Source organism: Carcharhinus amblyrhynchos, chromosome 13 (genome assembly GCF_965287045.1).
Source record: "Carcharhinus amblyrhynchos chromosome 13, sCarAmb.v2.hapA, whole genome shotgun sequence".
Taxonomy (NCBI): Eukaryota; Metazoa; Chordata; class Chondrichthyes; order Carcharhiniformes; family Carcharhinidae; genus Carcharhinus; species Carcharhinus amblyrhynchos.
Window position 1 is genome coordinate 44,382,191 of NC_137336.1, and position 25,093 is coordinate 44,407,283.

Genomic DNA, 25,093 nt, shown 5'->3' on the forward strand with positions numbered 1-25,093 from the left:
AACAAGTATTGAAATGAGGGGCTGGAAGGAGGTGGATCCTCCCAGATAACATAGTTGCAGCAAAGCACTTAATTCCGATGCATTGGCAAAATTAAGAGAGTACCCCAAAGTAGCACATTAAATTGATAATGCCATTAGGAAATCGAAAATAAATTAATCCTAGTTAAACACAAACAATTGTGAGGTAATGGCTAGATTGAAAAGTGCATTAGTTAGGTAAACAAGCCGTCAAAGTACACCAAATTTAAACAAACATATCTGTAATTTATTTCAAGTAATAGGAACAGAAATTCAGATGGTCAAAGCTACTAGTTCATTACATTATAGGTCTTAATGTCTGCATTTGCTTTAAAATTTGTTCAATTTATTGCACTCTTATCCAATAAATACTAGAGCTAATAACAAAAGGAACTACACGCAGGGCAGATTAGGTGTAGGAGGATGCAGCGGCACGGGCTCGTTGGGCCAAAGGGCCTGTTTCCCGTGCTGGATTGTTCTTTGTACATATTGCTGTTTGGTAAAGCTTCATTAGGATTAATGATAGAGTACTAAAAAAGGTAGATATTCAACATTCAAGATCATCAACTGGGTATTATTTTAATGAAAACAGTTAAGAGTGTTTTGGGAAAGTCAAGATTTAATGCGAGAGAAGGTGATGAGCTGAAATTGAATTGGTTACTGGACTTTAAGAGCAGTTGTGACTATTAATTATTTCACAGGTGAGGACATCATTGGCAAGGCCAGCATTTGTTGTCCATCCCTAACTCCTTGTGAATGGGATAACTTGCTGGGTCATTTCAACGTGCAGTCAAGAGTCAACCACATTATGGAAGTATAGAGTCAAATGCAAGCCAGACTGGCACATTTTCTACCCTCAAGGACATTAGCGAATCAGGTGGGTTTTTATAACAATAAATGACAACTTCATTGTCACCATTACTGAGACTAGCTTTCATTTCCTAATTTTAGTAATTGAATTTAAATTTTACCAGCTGTCATACTGGCATTTGAACTCATGTCCCCAGAGCATTAGGCCGAACCTCCGGATTATTAGTCCAGTGACATCACCTCATCATCTACTCTCCATGATTAATCATGAATAAGTTACTCAAGAAATGCAATTCACCAGTTAATTTTCTTATCCCCTCACATTCCTGTATTTACAAGGTTAAACACCACTGAAATTAAATAGCTTACTTCTATAAGTACCACAAGGCCCCATTTGCACAGACAAAATACCTGCTACAAACTGTTTGAGAATGCTACAAATAATTTCAAAGAATGGCTTTGAGATCAAACGCTGGACAACTGCAATTCAAGCCTTAGCTAAGCCTGTCACTGAGTCAAAATCTTGGAATTCTCCAGCAATAACGTAGTGTACTTGTACTTACACTACATGGACTGCAGCATTTCAAGGCAGCAGCTCACCACTGCCTTTGAGGTCGTTAGGGATGGATAATAAATTGACTTAGCCAGAGAAATTCACATTCTATGAATGAATAAAGAAAGAGCAAGTTCAGATAGCCTCTGCGGGGTACATAAATTTTTATTGCTATTGAAACAGCTCACTTACCAGTGGGAAACGTATAGCACAAATACACTATTAAACAATGTGATTTCCTTTTCAAGATTCCTACATTATCAGGACCTCCCTATGATTTTGCCACAAGCAGTGGAAAAAAGTGCAACAGTAAACTTTGCTCACATCCCAATTTGTCTTTATGTAGCAATCCCCAGGAGATAAAATAGATGGTGTAAACAAGATCAATATAAGTATTTGACCAGACAAATTAAAACGCCTAATATTTATGGACAGTTAAGTTCTTGAAGTTTATTTATTGCTATAGATGGGCTTACATTAACACTGCAATTAAGTTACTGTGGAATTCCCTTATGTGCTACATACCACATTTTATTGTAATGTAGTTATCCACATAGTTCAAGCGCAAGACGCACCCAAACACCACAAATTAGAAAACTATTACTATATCAGTCACCAAATAAATAGGCTCAATTAAACAAATGGAGAAAAAAAACACCAATACTTCAAATTTGGAAGTTTACAAACATGCTGACTCCAGTACACAGTTAGCTTAATATTCAGCACATGAATACTGCTTGATCCTATTCTTTTCCTAGCATTAGGTAAAGCTTATCTGTTCTTTCCAATTTTGCATATTCTTTAGAACTTCCTTGACAGAACATCCACTTAATTAAAACGAAATACTTTACATGCTTTAAAGAGGTCATGCACCCTAAATTTTCTAAATACAATGAAGCAAGATTTAAATGAAACTTCCACACCCATTTAGTAAATGGCTAAAATAATGCTAGATGACATTGGTACTGTTCATCCAAACATCCGCACAAATCCCTCAGATTCTAACAGGAAAATAAGATACCAAAGACTAATCATTCGATAAGCTATTTTGTCTGTCTGGGGGACAAAACATTTAATTCTAAATGTTTCTCTTCAACTGTTTTTGTTGAACACCCTTTCACACTGCAAAATATAACCCCAATTTATATGCCAGTTTTATTCGCAATTAAAGTATTACCAGAGGTACAAAGGAATGTAAAGTCACTATAGTCAACATGGTGACTAAGTAGCACTCACCCAACACCTCCATGGTGGCTGGTCTGAGTCCCAGTGAAGGCCAACACTCCAACCTGCCCCCATTGCCAGTTCTCACTGTGGGAAGCTAACAAATCCAGACTTCAAAGGTGGACACACCTCCTACCTAGCTGGTTCACAAAGCACCAGTGCCAAAGGGGGTCGAACAAACGTGTTTGTTTTCTCCCAGCCAGAATTCAGTCAAAGGGAGGAAGGCTAAAATAAAATGAGTGCAGATACAAAGAAATATAAAAGGTTATACATAAATGGTCAAACTTTAGCCCAATTCTAATAGCACACCATAGCCAGAAAAGAATCAAGTGAACAAAACTAGAAATTTATTTCCAAGCAAGAAAACAAACACGTTTACCATGTATGTCTGAATAATGCCAACACAGATAGTGGCCTTAAATCTGATTGGAAAAAATGAATTTTGGGTTGGCTCGAGTAGGAGACAGTTTCAGACCTGATTTAATCCTGAGAAAGCTGGATCGTGAGAAGGACTAACAGTCATGCTTCTTTTCCTCTTCCCCACTGGAGATTCTAAACACTGAACAAATGAAGATTGTGGCAGTGCATGAACATTATTGCTGACATAGTAAGGCCAGCGCAGACAGGCAACACGGAGGCTTTTAAGAAGGGGCAGCCAAATGCCATCCATCTTCCCAACATCAGCTCTATCAATTTTGTGTTCTAAATTAAACAATAAAAATAAAACCACCAGTGCTTTTGAAATGAATGAAAAAACCATTTAAAGTTTAGAAAAACAATTATGCCCAGGATTGGAATAAAATATCACCAATTCAATCTACAGCTGAAGTGCAGGGGAACACAATTACGTAAGTGCATCTGCTAAGTTGTATGGAGGTACGGCACAAGTGGCAGTTCAGGAAAAATACAGAGCACTTTGTCTGTATTAGTACATTAGCTGACATTTGGCAAGCTTAGACAAGTACATCCCGTGGCCTTAAAATTAAGTTATGTACAAAGGACCCAGGCAATGTCAGAAGATAGATGATCAATATCATGCACCTATCAACCCTGCAGATACTTCTGACAATTCTGGATGATCTTAAAATTGTCCTGTCCGGCTGTTCTGGTTTTAACTATTTTGTTGCAACTCCAAATTCAGAAAGAAAGATAACAAAAAGGAGATAAATAGATTACTGTTAATGCAACATCGTATTGATATTGTTAATGACATTGCAAACACAGTAAACAGCTACTACACAGGAGAGTATTTCAATCTTATGGAATTTACAATTTCCAAGGGTTACAATGATATAAGTTCAAGGTCACAATAGCATTACAAATGTTATTGAAATGAAAAATTTTCATGTATCATGTAATGAATGTCAAGACCTTCAGTAAGGAAGAGGTAGAAGGCATTTCGGCAAAATATTTGGATCAAATATTCAGAATGGTTAATATTAGGCAAAAGGCATGCTAAATTAGTTTCTTTAAAAAAGCATTTCACTGGATCACAGGCACAATTACCCCCCAATTAGATACAGATTTGATGGCATTATTTACAAAGTTACACCTACAGAACTGTGTCTGCTTTTCCCTAAATACAATTATTTCAATACATTTTGAATTATTGATTAGCAGTAACATTATCTTATACAATACTTAGACTACAGTGCTTTCTGCTTATTGCAGTAAGATTTCCAATTTTTTGTGATAATTTTGTCACCCAAATCCTCCTTTTTAAATGCAAAAAGCCTATTGATAATGAAGGCTCTTGTTACCTCCGCATTTCTCCTGAAATAAGCTGTTTGAAATAAGCTGTTTAAAATAAGAGACAAGTATGTCTCGTTACAGTATTGTCTCATTGTCAAATGACCAAAAGCGTTCAGCGCAAACTATCACCAACATATGGCCCTGTCTTAAATTCAAAGTCAATATTGGACATGTATCATTTACTGTTTATATATATTGAAGAGAATGCAAGCAGCTTTATTCCAGAGTTTAAAAATGCATTCCCCCCTCCCTTCAAAGAGTTTGATTTCAGTTGCAGTACTGCTCCAAAGGCAGTCACTCTGCAATAACACTTGAACACTGGAAGGGAAGATGAGACAATTAAGACTCAACCAAGCCCACAGACGTAGATTTCACTGAGGGGTCAAGGTGGGAATCATGGTTGATAACCACCTTTCAAATCACGACTGTTGAGACCAACTGTAGCTTCTTAGATGCTGCCTAACTCATATTGCTAACGCAGTACCAAGTTAACCTGGAACCCAGCTTCTGAATGGTTAAACTACCTGTAGGTCAAGGTAGAAGTCATTTTTGAACATGCTGAATAGTAAAAAATAATTACTTAACATTAAGGCTGCCCAAATAATTAGATTTTACAAGAAAGTCTAAGTTAGGCCAAGGCCACACCTAGACAAAAATAGTTACCAAGAAAACTCTCAAACCAAAACTGGTCTAAAAACACCAAAGGATACCTCAACTTGAACAGCAGCAGTATATGAAATGAGGGAACTGAGGACAGGATTTGAATACAGAATCAGTTTGTGTTATACTGTAAAGATTTTTAGGTTGACAGTAATAAGGAAGGCACTGTAATCTATGTAGTCCATACTGTATTATGCCAGTTTACTGGTACTTATTAATAAAAGCATGGTCTTTATTAAAGGAAGTGTGTCTGCTGAAGCACATGAACTTGAGCACTTTCCTGAGCTGCTGCTTAAGATGTATTGCAATTTTACTCGTATTGTTATTAATAGGGCAAATTTCAACACTAAGCGCAGTTATACTACAAAAACAAACTGAACTAAAAATGTTGCTCAAATGCCAGCTCTGGTTAAGCAAACAATTGGGATCAATACTTTGTCAAGCCTAGCAACTGTTCAACACCACAAATGACATTTAATCTTTGACGTAGTTTTGAGATACAAAATATAAGTTGCTGACAAAAAACTTACAATACACAGACATGAGTAATAAAGGTTCAATTAAACAATCCAAAAAGAGCTCATCTTGCCTCCCTCATCCAAGTTCAATTCTTCTAGAACAGGTGGTACAGCCACCCAGTCCCACAGTGGCGAATTAGCCTCTGCAGTTTCCGGGCAGAACTACCTTCACCTGAACTGTTGGGGCACACGAAGCAAAAGTAATGCACTTCCCAAAGGCAGGAAGAAAACAAAAAAAGAGTCAATGCATCTTTCTCTCGGCCCTACCTGTCCACAAGAAACTGTGCAGAAACATGCTTGGATCTTTGAGCAGCAAGATGAATAATCACAGAAATTAATGGCAGCCAATAAGCTGACAATTGCATTTCTGTCAAGTATGGTACCAAGGCAAAAAAAACTATGAAAATTCCAGGTTCATTCACAGGTCATTGTTAAGTTGACCTAAAAAGGACAATTAAACTAATCCAAGGGCCTTATGGAAGGTAAAATGCCTGTTCCTGCTTATTATCCAGCAATTTCTTCTGATAAATGCAGGAGAATATTAGAAGGTAAAGTTGGGGTCATGACAATAAATTCCACAAGTGCAAGACTGTTGACATTCTGCTGAGGCTCACACAAAAATTGTAATTTCACGTGCTAGCAACGTCTATAGAATTGTACCTTTGACAAGTTACCACTTTGTTGAAAGAGTGTCTTGGGGAAAGACAATGAAATACTTCCATAAATTAAAAACCCAAAATATTTTTAATGTCACTTGTACATACAGGAAAAAATATCCCAAAAGCAGCTTGTGTAACAAAATAGCATATAGTCACTTTGGCATGACTAAAATAGAAGAAAAATTGCCTAGAGGGGAAAATGATTTATTTGCAGACAATCTTCCTTTAAGATTAAAATTAAATAGGCCCTAAGTTGGCATTTGTACAGGCAGACTCTGGTAAACACTTTTGAAGGGGAATGCAGCACCTAAATGGGAAAAACATGCTTTGCTATTGTACATCAATGTGACTAGTAAAAAACAACTTTTTTTTAAAATATAAAGTTGATTGGTGCTCCAAAGTTTTCTGTCACTATAAACAGATCAAATATACCATCAAATGCAGCATGCGTAATGTTGCCAATGCTGCCTGTCTGCTCAAGCTCAAAAATGACAAACTTCAATCAAGCACACAAACATACAAAGCTCAACTTCATTCCTTATGAAATGAAAGTGGGATTAACATCTCTAATTCCAGTATATTATACAAATCTTTCAAGAATGAAAAGAATTTACACATTAACCCCTTGAATTTTACATAATATAATTTTAGGCACATATCTAGAGGAAAGCCAGCACAATCACGTGAAATAAATGAACAGTTTTGTTTGCTTTTGTAAAGTCTCAATCTGTAGGATAGAAGGAAATGCACTAAAGAGAGCTGACAGGTGGTTGGGAACAGGCACAAGTTTTAACAACAGGCCGCGATTTATACTTTTTATTAAAGGATTTCAGGGAGGAAGTAATGAACACCACTGCTCACAAACAAAGAGGATCTCCATCGCGGATGAGAATTTGGGAAAAGGAAGGTTAATGCAGAACACGTGCTAAACAGAAACACTGAGGCACTGGGGCAAGTGTGATCTGGACAACAAGAAGGTCATAACGTTCAATGTTTCCAAACTGCTAAATACAAATGGAATATTGGGGATATACTATTGGGTATACAAGAGTATAATAAATTCAGACAAGCCATATTACGAGACCCCTTCCAATGTACTGGATACAGTTTTGATTGCTACTTAATATTGGATGTGGAATGCGAAAGGGATGCAGGAATGGCCACATAGTTGATTCTACATCTTGAGAAATTATGGATTATTCTGAGTTTTCCTCCAAGGCGAAGAGAAACTAGAGGCTATAACAAACATTTAAAATTAGGAGACGTTTTGGTAAATTAGATTGAAGTAAATTTCTCTGATTTGTACTAATCAGCAGCACAAGCAGTCACATTTACACGTTTTACTTACAAGACAAGGGACTACCTTTGCTATTAAAAGGATGACTCTAGTATGAAGAGCTGGATGGATTTCTGTTAACAATTCCAAAAGACCTTAGATTTTTTTGATGCAACAACTCTACTACAGATACTCAAGTTCAGCCACAGCTTCACGTGTCACATGAGCTATCCAACAGTAGACTTTAACTCTCCAAGGTGACCCAATGCTATTATGTGAATTACTTTAGACCAGTACTATTTATTGGCGAGGAAAGAAGCAGTGAAAAATCTGTTCATTTATTTTACATGCTGTATTTTATGTTGATAACCTAAAATTAAAATCAGTAAACAAACCTCATTTTAAGAGCATTCAAGAAACTGCCTAATGCTTTATGTCTCCATTTAATTGCCCAGGACAGGAATAATGATACATTGTGTCTTATTTTTTGAAGTGCACACCTCCATCTATTGCAATTGTCATGATTAGGATTTAAATTAGAATATACAAAATTAAATGGAGTCATAATAAAATGAACAGGCTAATTTACCGTCCAAAATAAATATCCAAGATATTACTGAAAACAAATTCATTCTAAACAGTGAAGGCATTTATTATAAAAGGCTTGAAGTATTTATTTCACTGGAGGAAAATGTCAACTGTTTAAACTTGACTGTCTTTTCCAATAAATTAGATTTCTACCAAACTGATATATTAAATACATTAGTGTGAATACCAACCTTATTACAATGACGTCCAATACCCATTAGAAAGTTGTCTGGTTTGATATCTCTGTGAATAAAATTTTTTGTATGCACATACTCAATTCTGCTGATCATCTGAAAAACAAAACAAAATGTAAAAAAAAACTTATAAACAAAAAGGTACATTTACATTGGTACCTTTCAGATAAGCTATTCTATACTTAAAAATATCACAAAATAATGAAAAATTGTACACAGACAAATCATAATGCAGAAAGCTGAAAAATGCTTTCACATCTATGGTCAAACAGAAGAATTTAATAGTGCAATCCAATTTACAGAATAAATTTCCATTTTGTACTATGCCAATCTAATTCACATGCATTTATTTAGCAGCAAGCCATATGTTAATCATAGAATCCCTGCAGTGCAGGAGGCGGCTGTTCGGCTCATCAAGTCTGAACTAACAATCCCACCCAAGCCCTAAACCTCACGCATTTACCCTGCTAATCCCTCTAACAAAAACATTCTGGGACACTAAGGGGCAATTTAGCATAGCCAGTCAACCTAACCTGCAAATCTTTGGACTGAGAGAGAGGAAACCCACGCAGACAGAGGGAGAATGTGCAAGCTCCACACAGATGGTGACCCAAGCCGAGAATCAAACCCAGGTCCCTACAACTGACGTAGCAGTGCTGACCACTGTGCCAATGTATTTAATGCTCACCTATTTGATGCTAAAACTTCAAATGTAGTAATTATGATTCGCATAGTGATATTGTCGTTTGTGCAAAAAAAGTGGGCCAATTAAATGGGTCAATTCTTCACTGCTATACCATACAGTGAGGAACCTCAACTGCAATGTCTATTAACATGTTCCAAAAGAACCTCTAGGAAAAAGCACAGACTTTCATTTTTCCAGTGCAGTTTATTAAAGTGCAAATACACAGCCAAATCATAATATTGTTTATTTCCACAAAAAAGGTGCAAACAAGCCATAATCTCAGCAAAAATATTTTGTGCATGCATCACTGAATTTAGCTATCCTGATCAGGTTGACCAAAGCATTTGTCAAAGCACATATCATTGTTAATAAAAAGAATCTTAAGGTACAGAATGAAAACTTTATAAAAAGGTAATTGATTTGTCAAGCAAGTGTCAAGCCAAAAATACTGCCCACTTGTACGTGAATAGTTACAACCCAATGATTTATTGAGAAGCTCATGTATAATACTATCATTTGAAAGCCAACGGTTTTACCATTGGTTATTCCCGAAAGGAAATGACCATTAAGAATTTATCTGAAAGCATACAATATTGACTCACAATAAACATCGCACAATCCTACTGAGTTGAACAGTACCAACTACAATAAAAGTTAATTTAGAAGAGAAAACATCTAGCAGAACAATGGCCAGTACAAGTGTATAAATAGAGGGCACTATACATTTGAAATCCCTCCAACCTCATAACTCTGCACTCCTATAATTATGGCCTGCGCATCTTCCTCCACTAAAACACTTGAAAACCTGTCTTATTGACCAGCTTTTGGTTATCTGATCTTGTACCTCCTTTTGTGGCTTGATGTCATGCTTTGTTTTATAATAACTTAAGATATCTTGGGACTTTCCATTAGATCAAAGGCAAATATTTTACACCTTAGTAAATTTTGAAATGGTTTGAGAAAACAGAAGTCTCATCCACTTAAATTGGATGAGAAAATATAAATCTGCATCTCGTTTGTTTAAAAATATACAAAATACAGAAAAGATAAAAAAAAGCTTTGAATGTTGGCTACTATGGCTGTCAGAGTGGAGGCATATGCATATCAGATTCCTTTACATTAATCCACAAGTGAAAAAAGTCATTCTAACTGATAGTATGCCTACTGTTGATCAAATGCTTTGAGAAACTATAGCAAATAAAGTAGATCACCCACAAATCTAATGACCAATTGACTTCTAAAGCAAAATCTGTCAACTCTCAAACAAGGTGCAGAAGCTTGAATGACAAATGACAGCTTTGGACATTTGAATAATCTAAGATTTTTTAACATTTTCTTTGCTGAACCAATTCAAAAGCAGACAATTTTCAATTAGGTAGTTACGTTGGCCTCCACTGCAAGGGGCTTGGAATTTTAGCTAATGCCTGCTACAATTATATAAAGCTATGATGAGACTACACCCAAAGCCAACTATCATTTTGCCTCCTTAACTGAGGATGGATATATTTGCCAAAAGGGGAAAGCAACAGAGGTTCATTAGATTGATTTTTGGAAAGAGAACTGCCTTCTGAGGACAGTCAGTAGAATGGGCCCCACAGTGGAGTTAAACAAGTTGACTGGTTTGATACAAACTGGTTTGACCGAGTAAATGCTGAATCCTCTCTTGGTTGGGCAGTTTGGAACTAAAGATCAGTGTCTCAGGTTAAGGAATCACTCACTCAGATCTCAGGAGAAGAAATCTGTTTACAGGCTCTGATCCTTCGGAATTCTGTATCTCAGAAGGCCATTGATAGTCAGCCTTCAAGTACATTCAGAACAGATTTATTGATTCTGCTGTGCCCAAGAATCTAAGAATATGGGGATAGAGTTGATGGACAAGTTCAGCAATGATCATTTTGAATAGTGAAGCAGGCTCAAGGTGATGTAGTCATCTAATCAGTCAACTGATCATTTTACCAGTTATTAAATTAGCTGTCTTCACTATCCCACCCAAATTATTTCACTTTCAAGAGCTCGCCCCATCTTCGATGAAGCACACAATTACTACATTACATAAGACAGCCATTTGGCTCATTTTGTCTGCACCAGCTCTCACTGAGCCCCGTTCTCCATCTTCACAGCCCTGCAAATGTTTTGACTAATTAGCCAATTTTTATTTAAAAGCCAATGATTGAATCAGTCACCACTACACAGTGTAGGGTGCAGGTGACAGTGGTTAACATTGCTACTTCATTTGATTCTGACTTTGGGTGACTGGAATTTGCACATTCTTCCCATGTCTGCATGGGTTTCCTCTGGGTGTTCCAGTTTCCTCCCTCAGTCCAAAGATTTAAATGGATTGCCATGGTAAATGCATGATGTTATGGGGATGGGGAAGGTCTAGTAAGATGCCCCTTTGGAGATAGAGTGCCTACCCAATGGCTATAATAACCTCCTTGTGCACTGTAGGGATTCTACTCCAGATTTCAATATCATAATAACGTTCCTTTTATTGATCACTTTAAATCAGGGTCCTCTAGTTTTCCACCTTGCCTCCAACAAGAAAAATCCTAGGATCGAAGTATTTCATCCCTGGAAACATTTTCAAATCCTCTCCCGTCACATCAATCCAGCAGTGCAGTCTCCAGAATTGGACACATTATTCCAGTTCAAGCAGAAGCGATGTTTTACAGAAGTTCACCATAACTTCCTTGCTTCCAAACCCTATGCTTCTTTCTTTTAAGCCACAAGATTTTGTAAGGCTTATTTTTCAACCTGCCATGCTACCTTCAAAATTTCTGCATGTAGTAGGTCCCACTATTCCTTTATTTTATATTGTCTATCCTCATTCTTACTACCACGTCATTGTGTTTCTTGGTATTAAATTTAATCCACCCAATCAAAACAGCCTGTTTAATTTCTTATCGAAATCTATCACTATCCTCCTCAGTTCACAATAATTCCAAGTATTGTCATCAGAAAATGTCAAAATTGCACTCTGCGTCCCCAAGTCTACGTTAACATTTATCAAGAAAAGCTATGATCTGATACTGAGGCACCTTATTTACGTCCTCCAGTTTGAAAATATTCAGCATTACTGTTCACTCAACCCGTTCTGCAATGCTATTATTGTTAACCATCTTACTACTATGGACTTTAACTTTGAAGAACCTGTTACATGTCACTTTATTCAAAACATCTTTTGGCATTTCAAAAGCAGCACAACTACATTTTTCGATTTGTAACCTCACTGAAAAACTTAAATTAGTTAAATGATTTGCCCACGATCAGTGCTGGTCTTCCTCTACCCGCATCCTTCCAAGTTTTGACCCTCATTGATGACACAGCCAATAAGGGCATCCAAGTTCTCACAAGATAAACATTAACAAAACCACTCAAAGCAGTATAAAGAGAAACTCCCAACTGTAACTAATCAATAAATCAAAACACATAATCCATCAACCACTCAGTCTCACTTCTAACCAAACCAGAGCTGAAATAATTTCCCATCTACATTGGAATGGACAAATACAGGCAGCCTGATCAGCCCAAAAATCTACACAGGGACTTTGCTTTTTTCTCATGATTGTACTGGAATTCTAGGTGATGATGCAACTGGTCTCCACTTGTTACACAGTAATAGGCCACTAGGGCAACACAAATCTTACATACCCATTAGTAATGCAGTGTAAAGTTCTTTGCACACCAATTACCACTGCCAGATATTTGATCAATGGTGACCCGCCAAAGACGTTGGTGGTGGGACTGTCAACAATGGTAATGTCACTGAACTTCACTGGGAGCTACATTCTCAGAGGGTCATTGTGCTATGTGGTGCTAGTCAATGTACTTATCAGCCCAAGCCCGAATATTGGCCAGATCAGCTGCATTCAGGCAAGGGCAGTGAATTGAACTGCCTGAAGGCTGACATATGGTGGCCTCAGGAGAAGGCCAAGATAGACCTTTCACTCAGCACTTGTGCATCAGCTTTATCTTTTGCACTGACTTGCTGGCTCTGTCAGTGAGGATGATGTCATTTTTGAAGCCACCTTCTCCAGTTAGTTGCTTAATTGACCTCCATCATTCATGGCTTGACATGTTAGGATTGCAGAGCTTAGATCTGTTGCTTTGAGGGAGCACTATCGTATGCTTCTGATGTCTAGGGTGTGTGGGATCCCATGTTGTAGTTTCACCAATTATGCAACACATTAGGTATGCCAGGTGGTGATCTCCTGGCATGTTCTCCCACAATGATTGATTCATCGTTAATCCCTTGGCTTCTTCGTAATAGTAAAGGAAGAAAAATGTCAGGTCACAAAGTTACAGATGGTTTTGAGCTACAAGATTTGTCGAATATATCCTTTAGTACTATGGTTGTGCTACATATCAGAATGGAGAGTGCTCTCAATGCAAAATTGGGATATTGACTTTACAAGGACTGCGGAGTCCCACCAACACCATGTGTCGATCTCATCTTTGCGTATCTACATATAGGGCTGCACAGTCCTTACAGAAACAAAGTCTTGTCTTTGTATTGACAGTACACTCCATTATGATGCATGGTACAACCACTGTGCTAAAGGAATAGACTCAGAAGTTACAGGTCAAAACAATCTGTAATCTCATGGCCTGGCACCATCATTTCCTCTATTACCATGAAGCCATGGGGCCAACCTTGATTCACTGATCAGTGCAGCAAAGTATGTCAGGAGCAGACCCAAAATATATTTCATATCAGCTTTATCCCCACGCATTAGTCCACTCTTTATAACTCAGGCTCAGTTGCATCTTGACTACCTATCTTCATGGCTGAACTACAGTGAGCTTTAGTTTCTGCCAACTGAATGAAAATATACCAACTGCCTTCATGTTTCTTCTAGGTGGTGTCCAGGTCTCAAAATGGTCATTGATTAGAAATACAAGAAATTATTCATTCCAAGCATATTATTACATAGTAGCTGAACCATTTAATATTAAGGTATTTGTCCAAAACAGTGCTATAGTAATCACAATACTGACACTTCGGCTTGCAGGTGTCAGCTGAAAGACGCAGCCTCTAAATGCCATATTATTTTGTTAAGCAGCAGCTTTACGTAAGACACGGACTAATCCAATCGTGATTTGTTGCATATTTATTACATACCTGGTCAGCTAACATCAGAACAGTTTTCATTGTGAACCTGCGAGAACAGAAGTTAAAAAGATCTTCGAGACTTGGTCCGAGCAAGTCCATAACTAGGACATTGTAATCCTTTTCTTGTCCATACCACCTGTAAGTAAACAATTCGCAAATCCTTAGCTTGGATATTTTGCTACGTTTAGAGACAGAACATTTACACACCAATTTTAAATTTAAAATGCTTGAATCAAAAGTAAAGGCTATTGAAATTACAAATGGGGAGATCTCATTGAGACGTATAAGATGATGAATGGGATGGATAGGATAGAGGTGGAGAGACTCTTCCCGCTCAAAAAAGACAGTAGGACTAGGGGGCACAGCCTCAAGATAAAGGGGAGGCGGTTTAGAACGGAGTTGAGGAGGAACTTCTTCACTCAAAGGGTGGTGAATCTCTGGAATTCTCTGCCCGTTGAAGTGGTGGAGGCTGCCTCGCTAAATATTTTTAAGAAGCGGGTTGATGGGTTTTTGATAAGAGAAGGGATTAAGGGTTATGGGGAGAGGGCGGGAAAGTGGAACTGAGCCACGACAGATCAGCCATGATCTTATTGAATGGCGGGGCAGGCTCGAAGGGCTAGATGGCCTACTCCTGCTCCTATTTCTTATGTTCTTATGTTCTTAAATGGTCAAGAAAAATGTTAATCGAGAATATGCACCCAATGAAGTTACCCAGACAATCTTTAATTAAAAGAAATGGCAGAACATCCAAAACTAATTGGGCATTAGGATTTTCAAAATACCTAGAATCCAAAAATAATCAATGAAAAACAGTACTTTCAATGATACTTATATTTTATTAAATTAAAATTCCACATATCAGCATACTGTGATGAATGCTTAGAAATTTGCTTCTTGCAAGACTAAGCTAGTCAACCTTTATTCCACACTGCTGAAAAGCAATTTGAGGTATAAATCAAAATTAGCAATGCAGTACAATTGGTATCATTATGCCAAAATAAACTGACCCACTTTAAAATGGAAATGAAAATATAAATCAAAACAGAGCAGCTACTACAGATAGTTGTCACTCAAAGATTAACACATTTGAAACTAGACAACAGTATCAATAATTTCATTACCAATCTTTAGAGAACAGCAATATTGACAAGGTATTGTACTGTGCAGTGCAACATGCTTTTACCTATGATTGGAGCAGAATTCTAGCTCAAACTGAGAAATAAAGTCCCTTCAATTAAAAACAAGGAACCAATGTGAGCTATGGCTGGCATCAAAATTCTGTTTTCAATGGGCACTTGCACTCAGGATAACTATCATCTCTAACATTAAGTATGCATGTAGTAACAACCAAAATTGTTTAAACGGAGGATTTTAACTTCCACAGACTTCAGTAGGCTGCTAACTGCATCCAGATACTCTAAAACCAAGATGGCAGCCATATTAGGTTGAATAATAAGCAATCAGCCAGATTTAGTAAACAGCTTTAAAGCATAAGCATACGTCTAACACTGACCATATGAACAATGTTGTGGTGAAATAGGAAGGTGCAAAACAGGAAAGATTCTAGTTTGAGGTAAGCATGGTCTTGAATAGGGTGAGACAGACTTTTCACAGTAAACTGAGCATACATGTCAATAGGCAAAAATAAAAGGTGGTGCAGACATAATACCCGGACATCAACGGCTAGAGTGTGCATGAGGAATACAAACTTGGCATTTCTTGTATTTTAAAAAATTAAGAACAATAAGCCAGGCCTTTTTAGAAATAATGTGTTTGATAATACTTTTACAAAAAGTCTTTAGAACTCTCGAGCAGATTTATAAGATTCTCATTACCCAAGGGTTACTAGAGATATAGAGTAATGATAGGCAAATCAAGTTAGGCCACAGATCTTGAAATGGTACTATACAAGATTTGGCCCATCAAGCCTATGCCAGCTCTCTGCAAGAATAGCCCCACTCATCTATCCTTTGTGTAGCCTTGCAACATTTTCCTCCAAGTGCTTATCCAATTCTTTTAAAGCCAATATCATCCTTTTGCTGCCTATTTTGGATAATAACACTGCACAGTTCCCTCATGTCACTTTTGATGCTTTAAAATCAGAGCTCTCTGCTCGCGACCCTTTTGCCAATGCAGTTTCTCCCCATCTATTACTCACAATCTGAGCATTGCTATCCAATTTTCTCTCAGGTGAACAACCCTAACTTCTTCCATATAACTGATTAACCTCTCAGGTAATCCCTCAATCTTCTCAGCAACTCCTCTCAACACTTCAACATCTTTCTCAAAGAGTGGTGCCCAGAATGGGCATGAGTTGAGGCAAAGCTAGTGGTTATTAAAAGGATTGTCAAAACTTCAGCCATTACCTCACTGAATGGCAATACTGGCTTAAAGGGATAAATGACCATCTCAAATTCTTGTCTTTCATATTTGGAGATTATATGCAAAACATCAATAACCACATTGGCGTTCAAGGGGTTTAAGGTTGAAGCAGGTTTGGCTCTATACCTAACCCATCCTTTATCTGATTAGAGTCCTTCAGCACCCATGATAAAATATACGCCTCCCTTTCGTCTCCAATCTTACAAGTCCCTTGCCTTCCCCCACCCCCCACAGAAAGCCAAATTTTGACCTTAATATGAAAATGCCAATTTAAAGTTGAGACAACATTTGCAAATTAACTGCTTGCAAAAACAATACAACAGGACAATTGTGGGATTACAAAAAACAAACAGTTTAAGCTCCAGACATCTAATATTTCTTAAACAATTTCGTCTGGAAGCAATTTTAAGGCATTGAAGCAATTCAGGGCAATGAATATAACAGACAAGACATAATTCAAAGAAAATGTGTTTTCAAAGTCCCAACATTACTTTGTTCCAAAGCAATATGGGCTTTACCAACATAACCTTGAATAAGGTCAATCTAGAATCAAGATATGTATAAACACAAAATTGGAGCAAGAATTCTTCAAGAACTCTCACCCACTTCAATCTGGTAACAACTCAGGCCCAGGAACTGGATTCAGATTATTGCTCCAGTAATTGTTTTAGTGTGAATCAAATAACACTTCACACTGGCTTTTTGGTTGTAGCTGGACATCCATTCATTTGTATATAATCCTATCAAAAGGCATTGCTTTCCCCATTAAAATCACACATAATACAGCTCCAATCTTTATATGATGTAATCTTACATTATATCTAATTTGATCATGTTTGTATACAAGTGCCACATTACAGTACTTCACAAAATGCCACTACTCTACCTACAAAGAAGTGCATTCAAATGCTTAGCACCAACATTTAGCAGCGTTATGCAAGTTATCTGGGTGGGGCTCAAATTCTGAAGAGACTTGTTGTCTAGCACTCATGATATCTAATCAGCAACTCAAAATGCTACACAAATAATACAGTAGTTTCATGCATTTTTACAGAAAAAGATCTGCAAGTAATAAAGCCAAACCGATGTTTTAGAAACTGAGCTCTAGATATGGTTAAACAACGATACTGATCTACGCAAATTAATTTTTAAACCTAGGTTAAATGCAGATTTTGCTGTACAGCACAATTCCACAAATTGAAAATCTGTTCAGTGAGAGTACTTCTGACCAGAGATATCCCTTAACTACATTCCCTTTGGCCACCAAGTAACAAGGTTGCACAACAGGATTAGAATAGTACCAAAGTGCAAGAGCTCCACATACTGCATTTTACAATTGTAATTGTATATGACCTTATTTCAGTTAGTTGTGCAAAGTAGACCCTCTAGAGAATAAAATGAAGACAATTTATGTTTAAATTTACAGAAAGAATTTTATTGGCCTTAGAGATGTGGTTTGGGTTCACTGAGTAATATGGCAGAAAGTTGATTTGCCAACCCATCTCCTTTTATGGTTTTGACCTTTGAAGACTGTTAATCCATATTGTAAGGTCTCTAAGCAACACCAGGCCAGAAACCTAAAAGGCAAAATATCAAATTCCATCAGAACAATCTAAAACCAGGCCCTTAATACAAACTCATTAACATTTTCCATCAATTTCCCAAAATCACTGCATGAAAATGCTCAGGCCATTTCTTGCAAATATTAACAGCTCCACATAGAAAACATGATGTTCCATAACCTATCAAATACAGATTTTTAAAAATCATTGGCATTATGCTGTAGCATTTAGGCCAACATAAATAAAACAAAACTGGCAGACTAAATTTTAAAACTTGAGCTCTTGCGTAATATGATGTCCAATATACAGAGGCTACAAAAATGACACCCAGCAGTTTAGATACAATTCAAACTGTTTCAACAAGGGACAGCACTTGTTATGCAGTTTACACAAAAATAACTGGTTGGCTCAAGGGAGCAATGGCAACTAAAGGCTTGGTTTAAAAAATGCACATTAAGGAGGTAGGAAAACAAGAAATATTTAGAACAGCCAAAGATTCTGTTATCAATCTACTGGGAGGAGGTGGAGTGGAGGAGAGCTTTAGGAGTGTAACATTCTCTAAGACCAGATATCCTGGTTCATTTATCCCCCTTCCCTACTCAAATGACAAATTGCTTCAAAACTGCAATTTGTACCAATTAACAAATGTCTAGTTTCTGTCTTAGATATAGCCAATTTATTTTAAAATTATAGGTGTGTGAATAAATGCTGTGCCAATCATAGATAAGTCCATACAATATTTTTTGTATGTGGCCTCATCCAAGACTGAAAAGAAGCATGCTATACAACCTGCACCCAAGTCTCTTTCTCTCCCCCTTCCCATCAAGGCAGGATTTTCTGACAAAAAATGTATACCCCAAGTATGGTAGACAACAGGCCTCCTGGGAAGCTCATTAGGTCTAATAATAATGGCAATACTGGTAAAGACAGAGTGACTACATGAGTCTGTACTCCTATTCAATTAGATAATGGTCAATCTCTGCCTCAGCTTCTTCCCCTTGATATTCCTATTCAATCTGTCTGGGAAATTTTTAACTCAGTTGAGCCCCAGAGATTTTTTGGCCCAAGAAGAGAATTTTAGTTTTCTGCTATCTGTGTGAGCAAGTGTGTGCCCTAGCTTCACTGGAACTGTAACTCCATTTTTAAAATTATATTCTCTTTTCCACTGGGGCAAGATTTTATACAGTCCAGAAAACTTAAAACCAAACTTGTGATTTTTTTGGTACTGCATCTCTGTAGGGCCTAATACAAGACTTCAGAAGGCATCTGACCAACTGAAACATCACTTCCTTACTTTTCTTCCAACATACTTGAAATGAAAGCTAAAATTTGATTCAAACTTGTTATCACATTCTGCATGTATGCAAACTTAATTGCCTCCAGGAACCTTAAATCTCTTTGCTTCTCCATACCTTTAATCATTAAAAAAATGTTCCAATTTGATCACACATTTTAACTGAATTACCTTATACTATCCTATATTGAATAAGTACATATCTGCCATAGTTTTAACAATATCAATTTGTACATGTGCAGTCTAAATTTGTGTATTCTGACAATCTGGATGACCAACTCTACTCCTTTCAAGATACAAATCATTAGGACATCACCACTTCAAATCCAATCACAAAATGTTCCCGTTAAAATTGTCAACTGCTTCTTGCCCCACAGGTGCCATCTGACCTGCTGTGTATTTTCATTATGCTAACACTGTGCATTTTTTGTAGATCAACAAACCTTCTAAAAACCCCAACAGGTAATCACCATCAACCTCAATTTACCCATCACAAATCCATGTCCATTCTGTGCTATTCATTTTTCTCCAATTGCTCTGTCATTATTTCAAAGACTCAAGTAACCATCCAACTGATGTTAAACAGATAGGCCTTATTACACGGCATAATGGAGTAAATTTCCCAACACTTGAACAGGACTCCTAAATCTAATGCTTTGGAAATTGTTTATTTCTTAAAGGGTAAGAACAATCTTAATGCAAATATATTTCCGTTTTTAAAACTGTATTAGGAAAAAAGATCCCCCTGGTGAATTTTAGAATTTACTGCACCTTTGATCCTCTTCCTTAACTGCGAAGTACAGAGTACTTATTAAATAAATGCACCATTTCCTTATTGCCTAACTTGGATTTCTTACATGTAATGAGTCTATTATTTATTAAGTATCTATGAAAACCTTCGTTTTGGTAGCAAAGTACGTTTATTTATGTTTTTCAAAACAAACTCCGCTTTTATCCTTACAGCAATTCCAATCTGCGGGATTTCCGTTTTTCCCTGCAATTTTGATTTTTTTTCTTCTGCTCGTTTCAGTCTTTCGTCACTTATTGCCCAAACATTGCACAGCAAATTCAGGGTCCTGAGTGAGGAGACAGGCTGCCTTTAAACTTGGTCAAAAAGTTGCACAGCACAAAAATTCCACCGTTTCGAATCGACCTCATTTTTTGAAGCCTCTAGCTTATACGGATTATAAAGCAAAAGGACCCGATTGTCGGAAATAACACGGAATAACCGGGACAACCACATCGAAATATATAAATCCTGTAGGATGAAACTTGCTCCTAATCACGTCGATCCGCCATTTTATGACATGTCCGTACAAAACACAACAAAAGAGCAGCCATTCCACGCAGCCATCCGCACTGTACATGTCAGAACATAATTCACCAAATATAAAAAGCACCAAGAAATACAATTTTTCAAAGGCTGCTGTGTAATGGACGGATTTTCAAAAGGCGAAGGCTGCTGGCTGGAAGGAGGGGGGGGGGGACGGTGAGGAATGGTCAGATGAGAAAAAGGGAGACCAGAAGGTAGGCCACAAAAGTGATCGCTTCAACTCTTATTTGGAAATATCTCACTTGAGCACCCCCACCCCCCGTTATCCCCCAAAAGCAGGGCCCCGTTTAATGCAAAGCGAGATTAAAACACAATTATGTAACACAATTATGTTGGTCTCACGTTTTCTCACCAGCCTTTTGACTGAGTTGGGGGGGGGGAGGGGAGGAGGACGCCTACCGCACAAACACTTGAAAAAAAGAGGCAATTGTTACATAAAAGCACAGACGCACACACACACATACACAAGACCAAATAACACCCCAACATAAGGAAAAGTTTATCAATCGAACATACCGGATGTGAGGGATGCCGACTCCTCCCTGTAAGATCTTGTACAGTTTGCTCTCATAGAGAAGCTGAGGATGCCTAGCTTTCTGTGATTCCAATTTCACTGCCACCTCCTGAGGAAGGTTAGGGAGTTTGGGGAGGGGGAAGGAGAAGGGTAGAAGATAATTAATAATAAATTAAGAAACTCTGGTCTTGTCAGTGGGTGATAGAAACAAACAGCAGCAGTTACATTGGGGGTGGGATGGGGTGAGGAGGGGGGAAGGAGGCAAAGAGGAGGAGGAGGAGGGGGGCAATCACTCTCCCCTCCCATCCCACCCTCACAAGCGGCCCACACTCACTCACCTCCCCGTTGGTGATGTTAATCGCCAAGTAGATATCTCCAAACGAGCCGCTGCCGATTTTCCGGACCAATTTGTATTTTCCACCGACGATAAATTCCGCTTTCGAACCACTGGCGCTGGCCATCCTCGTCGTTACTAAATTTCCCCCCCCCCCACCCCCAACCACTCTCACTCACTCACTCTCTCTTCAGCACGACGACGACTACGGGCGGGACGCGGACATATAGAAAGCCACTCTGGTTATGTCGCTTTCCCCACCACCCCCTCCTCCTCCTCCTCCTCCTCTCTTGAATAATTCGGATCCGTTTCCTGCTGCTTGTCCTAATCCTTTGCCTTCTTTATTTTTCCCCCCCCCTCCGATCGATCGACCGCCGACTATCCCTGATGCTCCATCTTCTCAGCGTCAAGTTCTTTCTTCTTTGCAAAGGCTTGTGGGGGCTGGGAGGGGAGGGGGGACTGACGTCATCGGTTTTTTTACAATCAACCGCCCGTTCTCGCGCTCATCGCCATGGTGATGCGGCCACGCCTCTCCTTCCCCTCCATGCCGCCGCCTGGGGGCCATGGTGACGCACCTTCACTGCGAGGGACGGGGACGGCAGTGATCGCATTGCATTCTGGGATTTGTAGTCCAATACGGCGGGATGGCGACTACAACTTCCATCATGCCGCGGGCTCATCTGTTCCCTTTTGGCGGGGGGGGGGGGGGGCGGGAATGTTGACGGATGCTTCCTGTTCCTCAATAGGATATGTGTTCCTTTTGAGGAAGTGTTATTCAGGCTGGAAATGTTGGCTGTATTCTCCCTCTGCGCAGATGCTGTCAGACTTGCTGAGATTTTACAGCATTTCCTGTTTTTGCTTCAGATTCCAGCATCCACAGTATTTTGCTTTTATAGTTGTGTTTCCTCCTTTGGCTGATGTCTCTGGAGAAGTTAATTCAGTAAGATTTAAGAAGAAGTAGCAAAAAAGTTGCTGCAGTAAAATGCTGGAAGTACCCAGCTGCAGGTTAGGGAGAGAGAGAAACCTTTTGCACCTCATCAGAACAAGGAAAAGCCAGAGGTTTTAAGTAAGTCGAGGGTGGGGGGGAGGGGGGGGGGGAGCGAGCCGAAGGAAGTAAGGGTTGGCAGGGTGGCACAGTGGTTAGACCTGCTGCTGCTGCTGCTGAACAGGCATGATGTGGAGATGCCAGCATTGGACTGGGGCAAACACGGTAAGAAGTCTCACAACACCAAGTTAAAGTCCAACAAGTTTATTTGTTGGACTTTAACCTGGTGTTGTGATGCTTCTTGCTGCTGAATAGCGCCAGGGACCTGGGCTTGATTCCCAACTTGGGTCACTATGTGGAGTCTGCATGTTCTTCCTGTGTCTGCATGGGTTTCCTCTGGGTGTTCTGGTTTCATCCCACAGTATACCCGAACAGGTGCTGGAGTGTGGTGACTCAGAGATTTTCACAGTAACTTCATTGTGTTAATGTCAGCCTACTTGTGACACTAACAAATAAACTAAACTAAGGGTTGACCAGTGGTTAGTGCTGCTAATTCACAGCACCAGGGAACCGGGTTCAATTCTGGCCTCAGGTGACTGCCAATGTGGTATTTGCATGTTCTCCCTGTGTCTGCATGGATTTCCTCCGGGTGGTCTGGTTTCCTCCCACAATCCAAAGATGTCTGAGTTAGGTTGATTGAGAATACCATCCACCAGGTACACAGTACATTCTCTTGCAACTCGGCCAACATTGTCTGCCTAATACGTTGCAAGAAAAGATGTCCCAAAGCATGGTACATTGGGGAGACCATGCAGACGCTATGACAACGGATGAATGAACATCGCTCGACAATCACCGGGCGAGACTGTTCCCTTCCTGTTGGCGAACGCTTCAGTGGTCACGGGCATTCGGCCTCCGGCCTTCGGGTAAGCATTCTCCAAGGTGGCCTTCACGACACATGACAGCGCAGAGTCGCTGAGCAGAATCTGATAACCAAGTTCCGCACACATGAGGACGGTCACAACAGGGATCTTGGGTTCATGTCGCACTATCTGTAACCCCCATGACTTGCCTGGGTTTGCAAAACCTCACTTACTGTACTGTCTGGAGACAATACACATCTTTTTAACCTGTGCTCAGTGCTCCTTCCACTCACGTTGTTAGCCACTTTAAGACTTGAATAGCAGGTTAGGTGTAAAGATTCGCATTCTAATCAATAATCTGTAAACTGTCTGTGCTGTTATATGTACTGTCTGAGGCCAGAACTCTCCACCTGATGAAGAGGGGAACCTCAAAAGCTTGTGAGTTTACTATCAAAAAAATCGGTTGGACTTAAACCTGGTGTTGTCAGACTGCTTACTGTGTTAGGTTGATTGGCCATGACAAATTGTCCTTTAGTGTCAAGGGGATTAACGGTAAATTTGGGGGTCATGGGGATGTGACTGCTGTTGGTGTAGGCTCTTTGAGCCAAATGACGTCCTTCTGCATAGTGGGGATTCTATGAATAGTATTTGATCAGGTGGCAGACAGATTGGATGGTGCATGACCAAGGGATATGTAAAGAAACAAAGGAAACTAATCAAAAAATAAAGTGCTGTTCCTCAAGCTTGCATTGAACTTCCTTGGAGAACTGGAGGAGGCAGGGGACAAAGGTCAATGTGAGAACAAAGTGAAAAATTAAAATGGTGGGTGACTGGAAGCTCAGAGTCACTTGTGGATTCAACAGAGGTGTTCTTAAAATTGATCATCCAATTTGCATTTGGTCTCTTCAATGTAGAGCAGACTACGTTTGTGGGAAGCATATGCAGTATACTGAAACACAAGGGGTACGCATTAATTGTTGCTTTACCTGGAAGGAATGTTGGAGGCCTTGGAAAGTGAGGAGAGAGGAAATAAAAGGGCAGGTGTTGCATTTCTGCACTTTCATAGAAAGGTGCCATGTGAAGGGGAGTGGATGTTATGGATGATTGAGAAGTACACTAACGTCTCTGGAATGCTGAAAGGGGAAACGAAGAGAAGATGTGTTTGGTGATGATGTCTGCTGGAGGTGGCAGGAATGGCAAAGGATGATTTTTTTTGAATACAGAAGCTGGTGGGCTGGAAGGCGAGATCTAGGGGAATCCTATCACGGTTTGGGCAGGGAGGGGAAAGAGTGGGAGCAAAAGTGCAGGAAATAAGACAAACACAGTTGACCGCCTTGTCAACCACAGTGGTTGGGGAGAGGGGGGGAGAAAGTGGGAGACGGTGAGTGGAGCTGTAGAATCCTTGGTTGAGGAAAAAGGACTATCAGCTATGGATACCTAAGGAAATAAAGGAGGGTATCAAATTGAAAGAAAATGCTTACAAAGTGGCAAAGATTAATGGGAAGCTAGACGATTGGGAAATCTTTAAAGGTCAACAGAAAGCCACAAAAAAAAGCTATAAAGAAACATAAGATGGATTATGCAAACAAACTAGCTCAGAATATAAAAACAGATAGGAAAAGTTTCTCTAAATATATAAAAAGAACTAGAGTGGCTAAGGTAAACATTGGTCCTTTAGAGGATGAGAAGGGAGGTTTAATAATGGATCAGGCATTGAATAGGCATTTTGCATCAATCTTCACATAGAAGACACGAATAATATGTCAAAAATTGATG

The 25,093-nt window shown here is 39.0% G+C and overlaps 1 protein-coding gene across 3 annotated transcripts in view; it reads right to left on the bottom strand.

Annotated features, from left to right (window-relative positions):
• Positions 1–21,870, bottom strand: part of csnk1a1 (casein kinase 1, alpha 1) — a 53,910-nt gene extending 32,040 nt beyond the window's left edge. The window contains exons 1-5 of one of the 3 annotated variants that reach the window (XM_080201618.1): positions 21,474–21,867; positions 21,138–21,244; positions 14,060–14,186; positions 8,250–8,348; positions 3,081–3,164 (exon numbers count right to left, since the gene is read on the bottom strand). In XM_080201618.1, coding sequence (XP_080057744.1) covers positions 3,081–3,164; positions 8,250–8,348; positions 14,060–14,186; positions 21,138–21,244; positions 21,474–21,596 — 540 coding nt within the window. In that variant the 5' untranslated portion in view covers positions 21,597–21,867. Of the gene's footprint in view, positions 1–3,080; positions 3,165–8,249; positions 8,349–14,059; positions 14,187–21,137; positions 21,245–21,473 lie in introns of all 3 variants that reach the window. The other 2 variants (XM_080201619.1, XM_080201620.1) reach the window with 2 other exon arrangements.
• Positions 21,871–25,093: the final 3,223 nt, after the last annotated feature.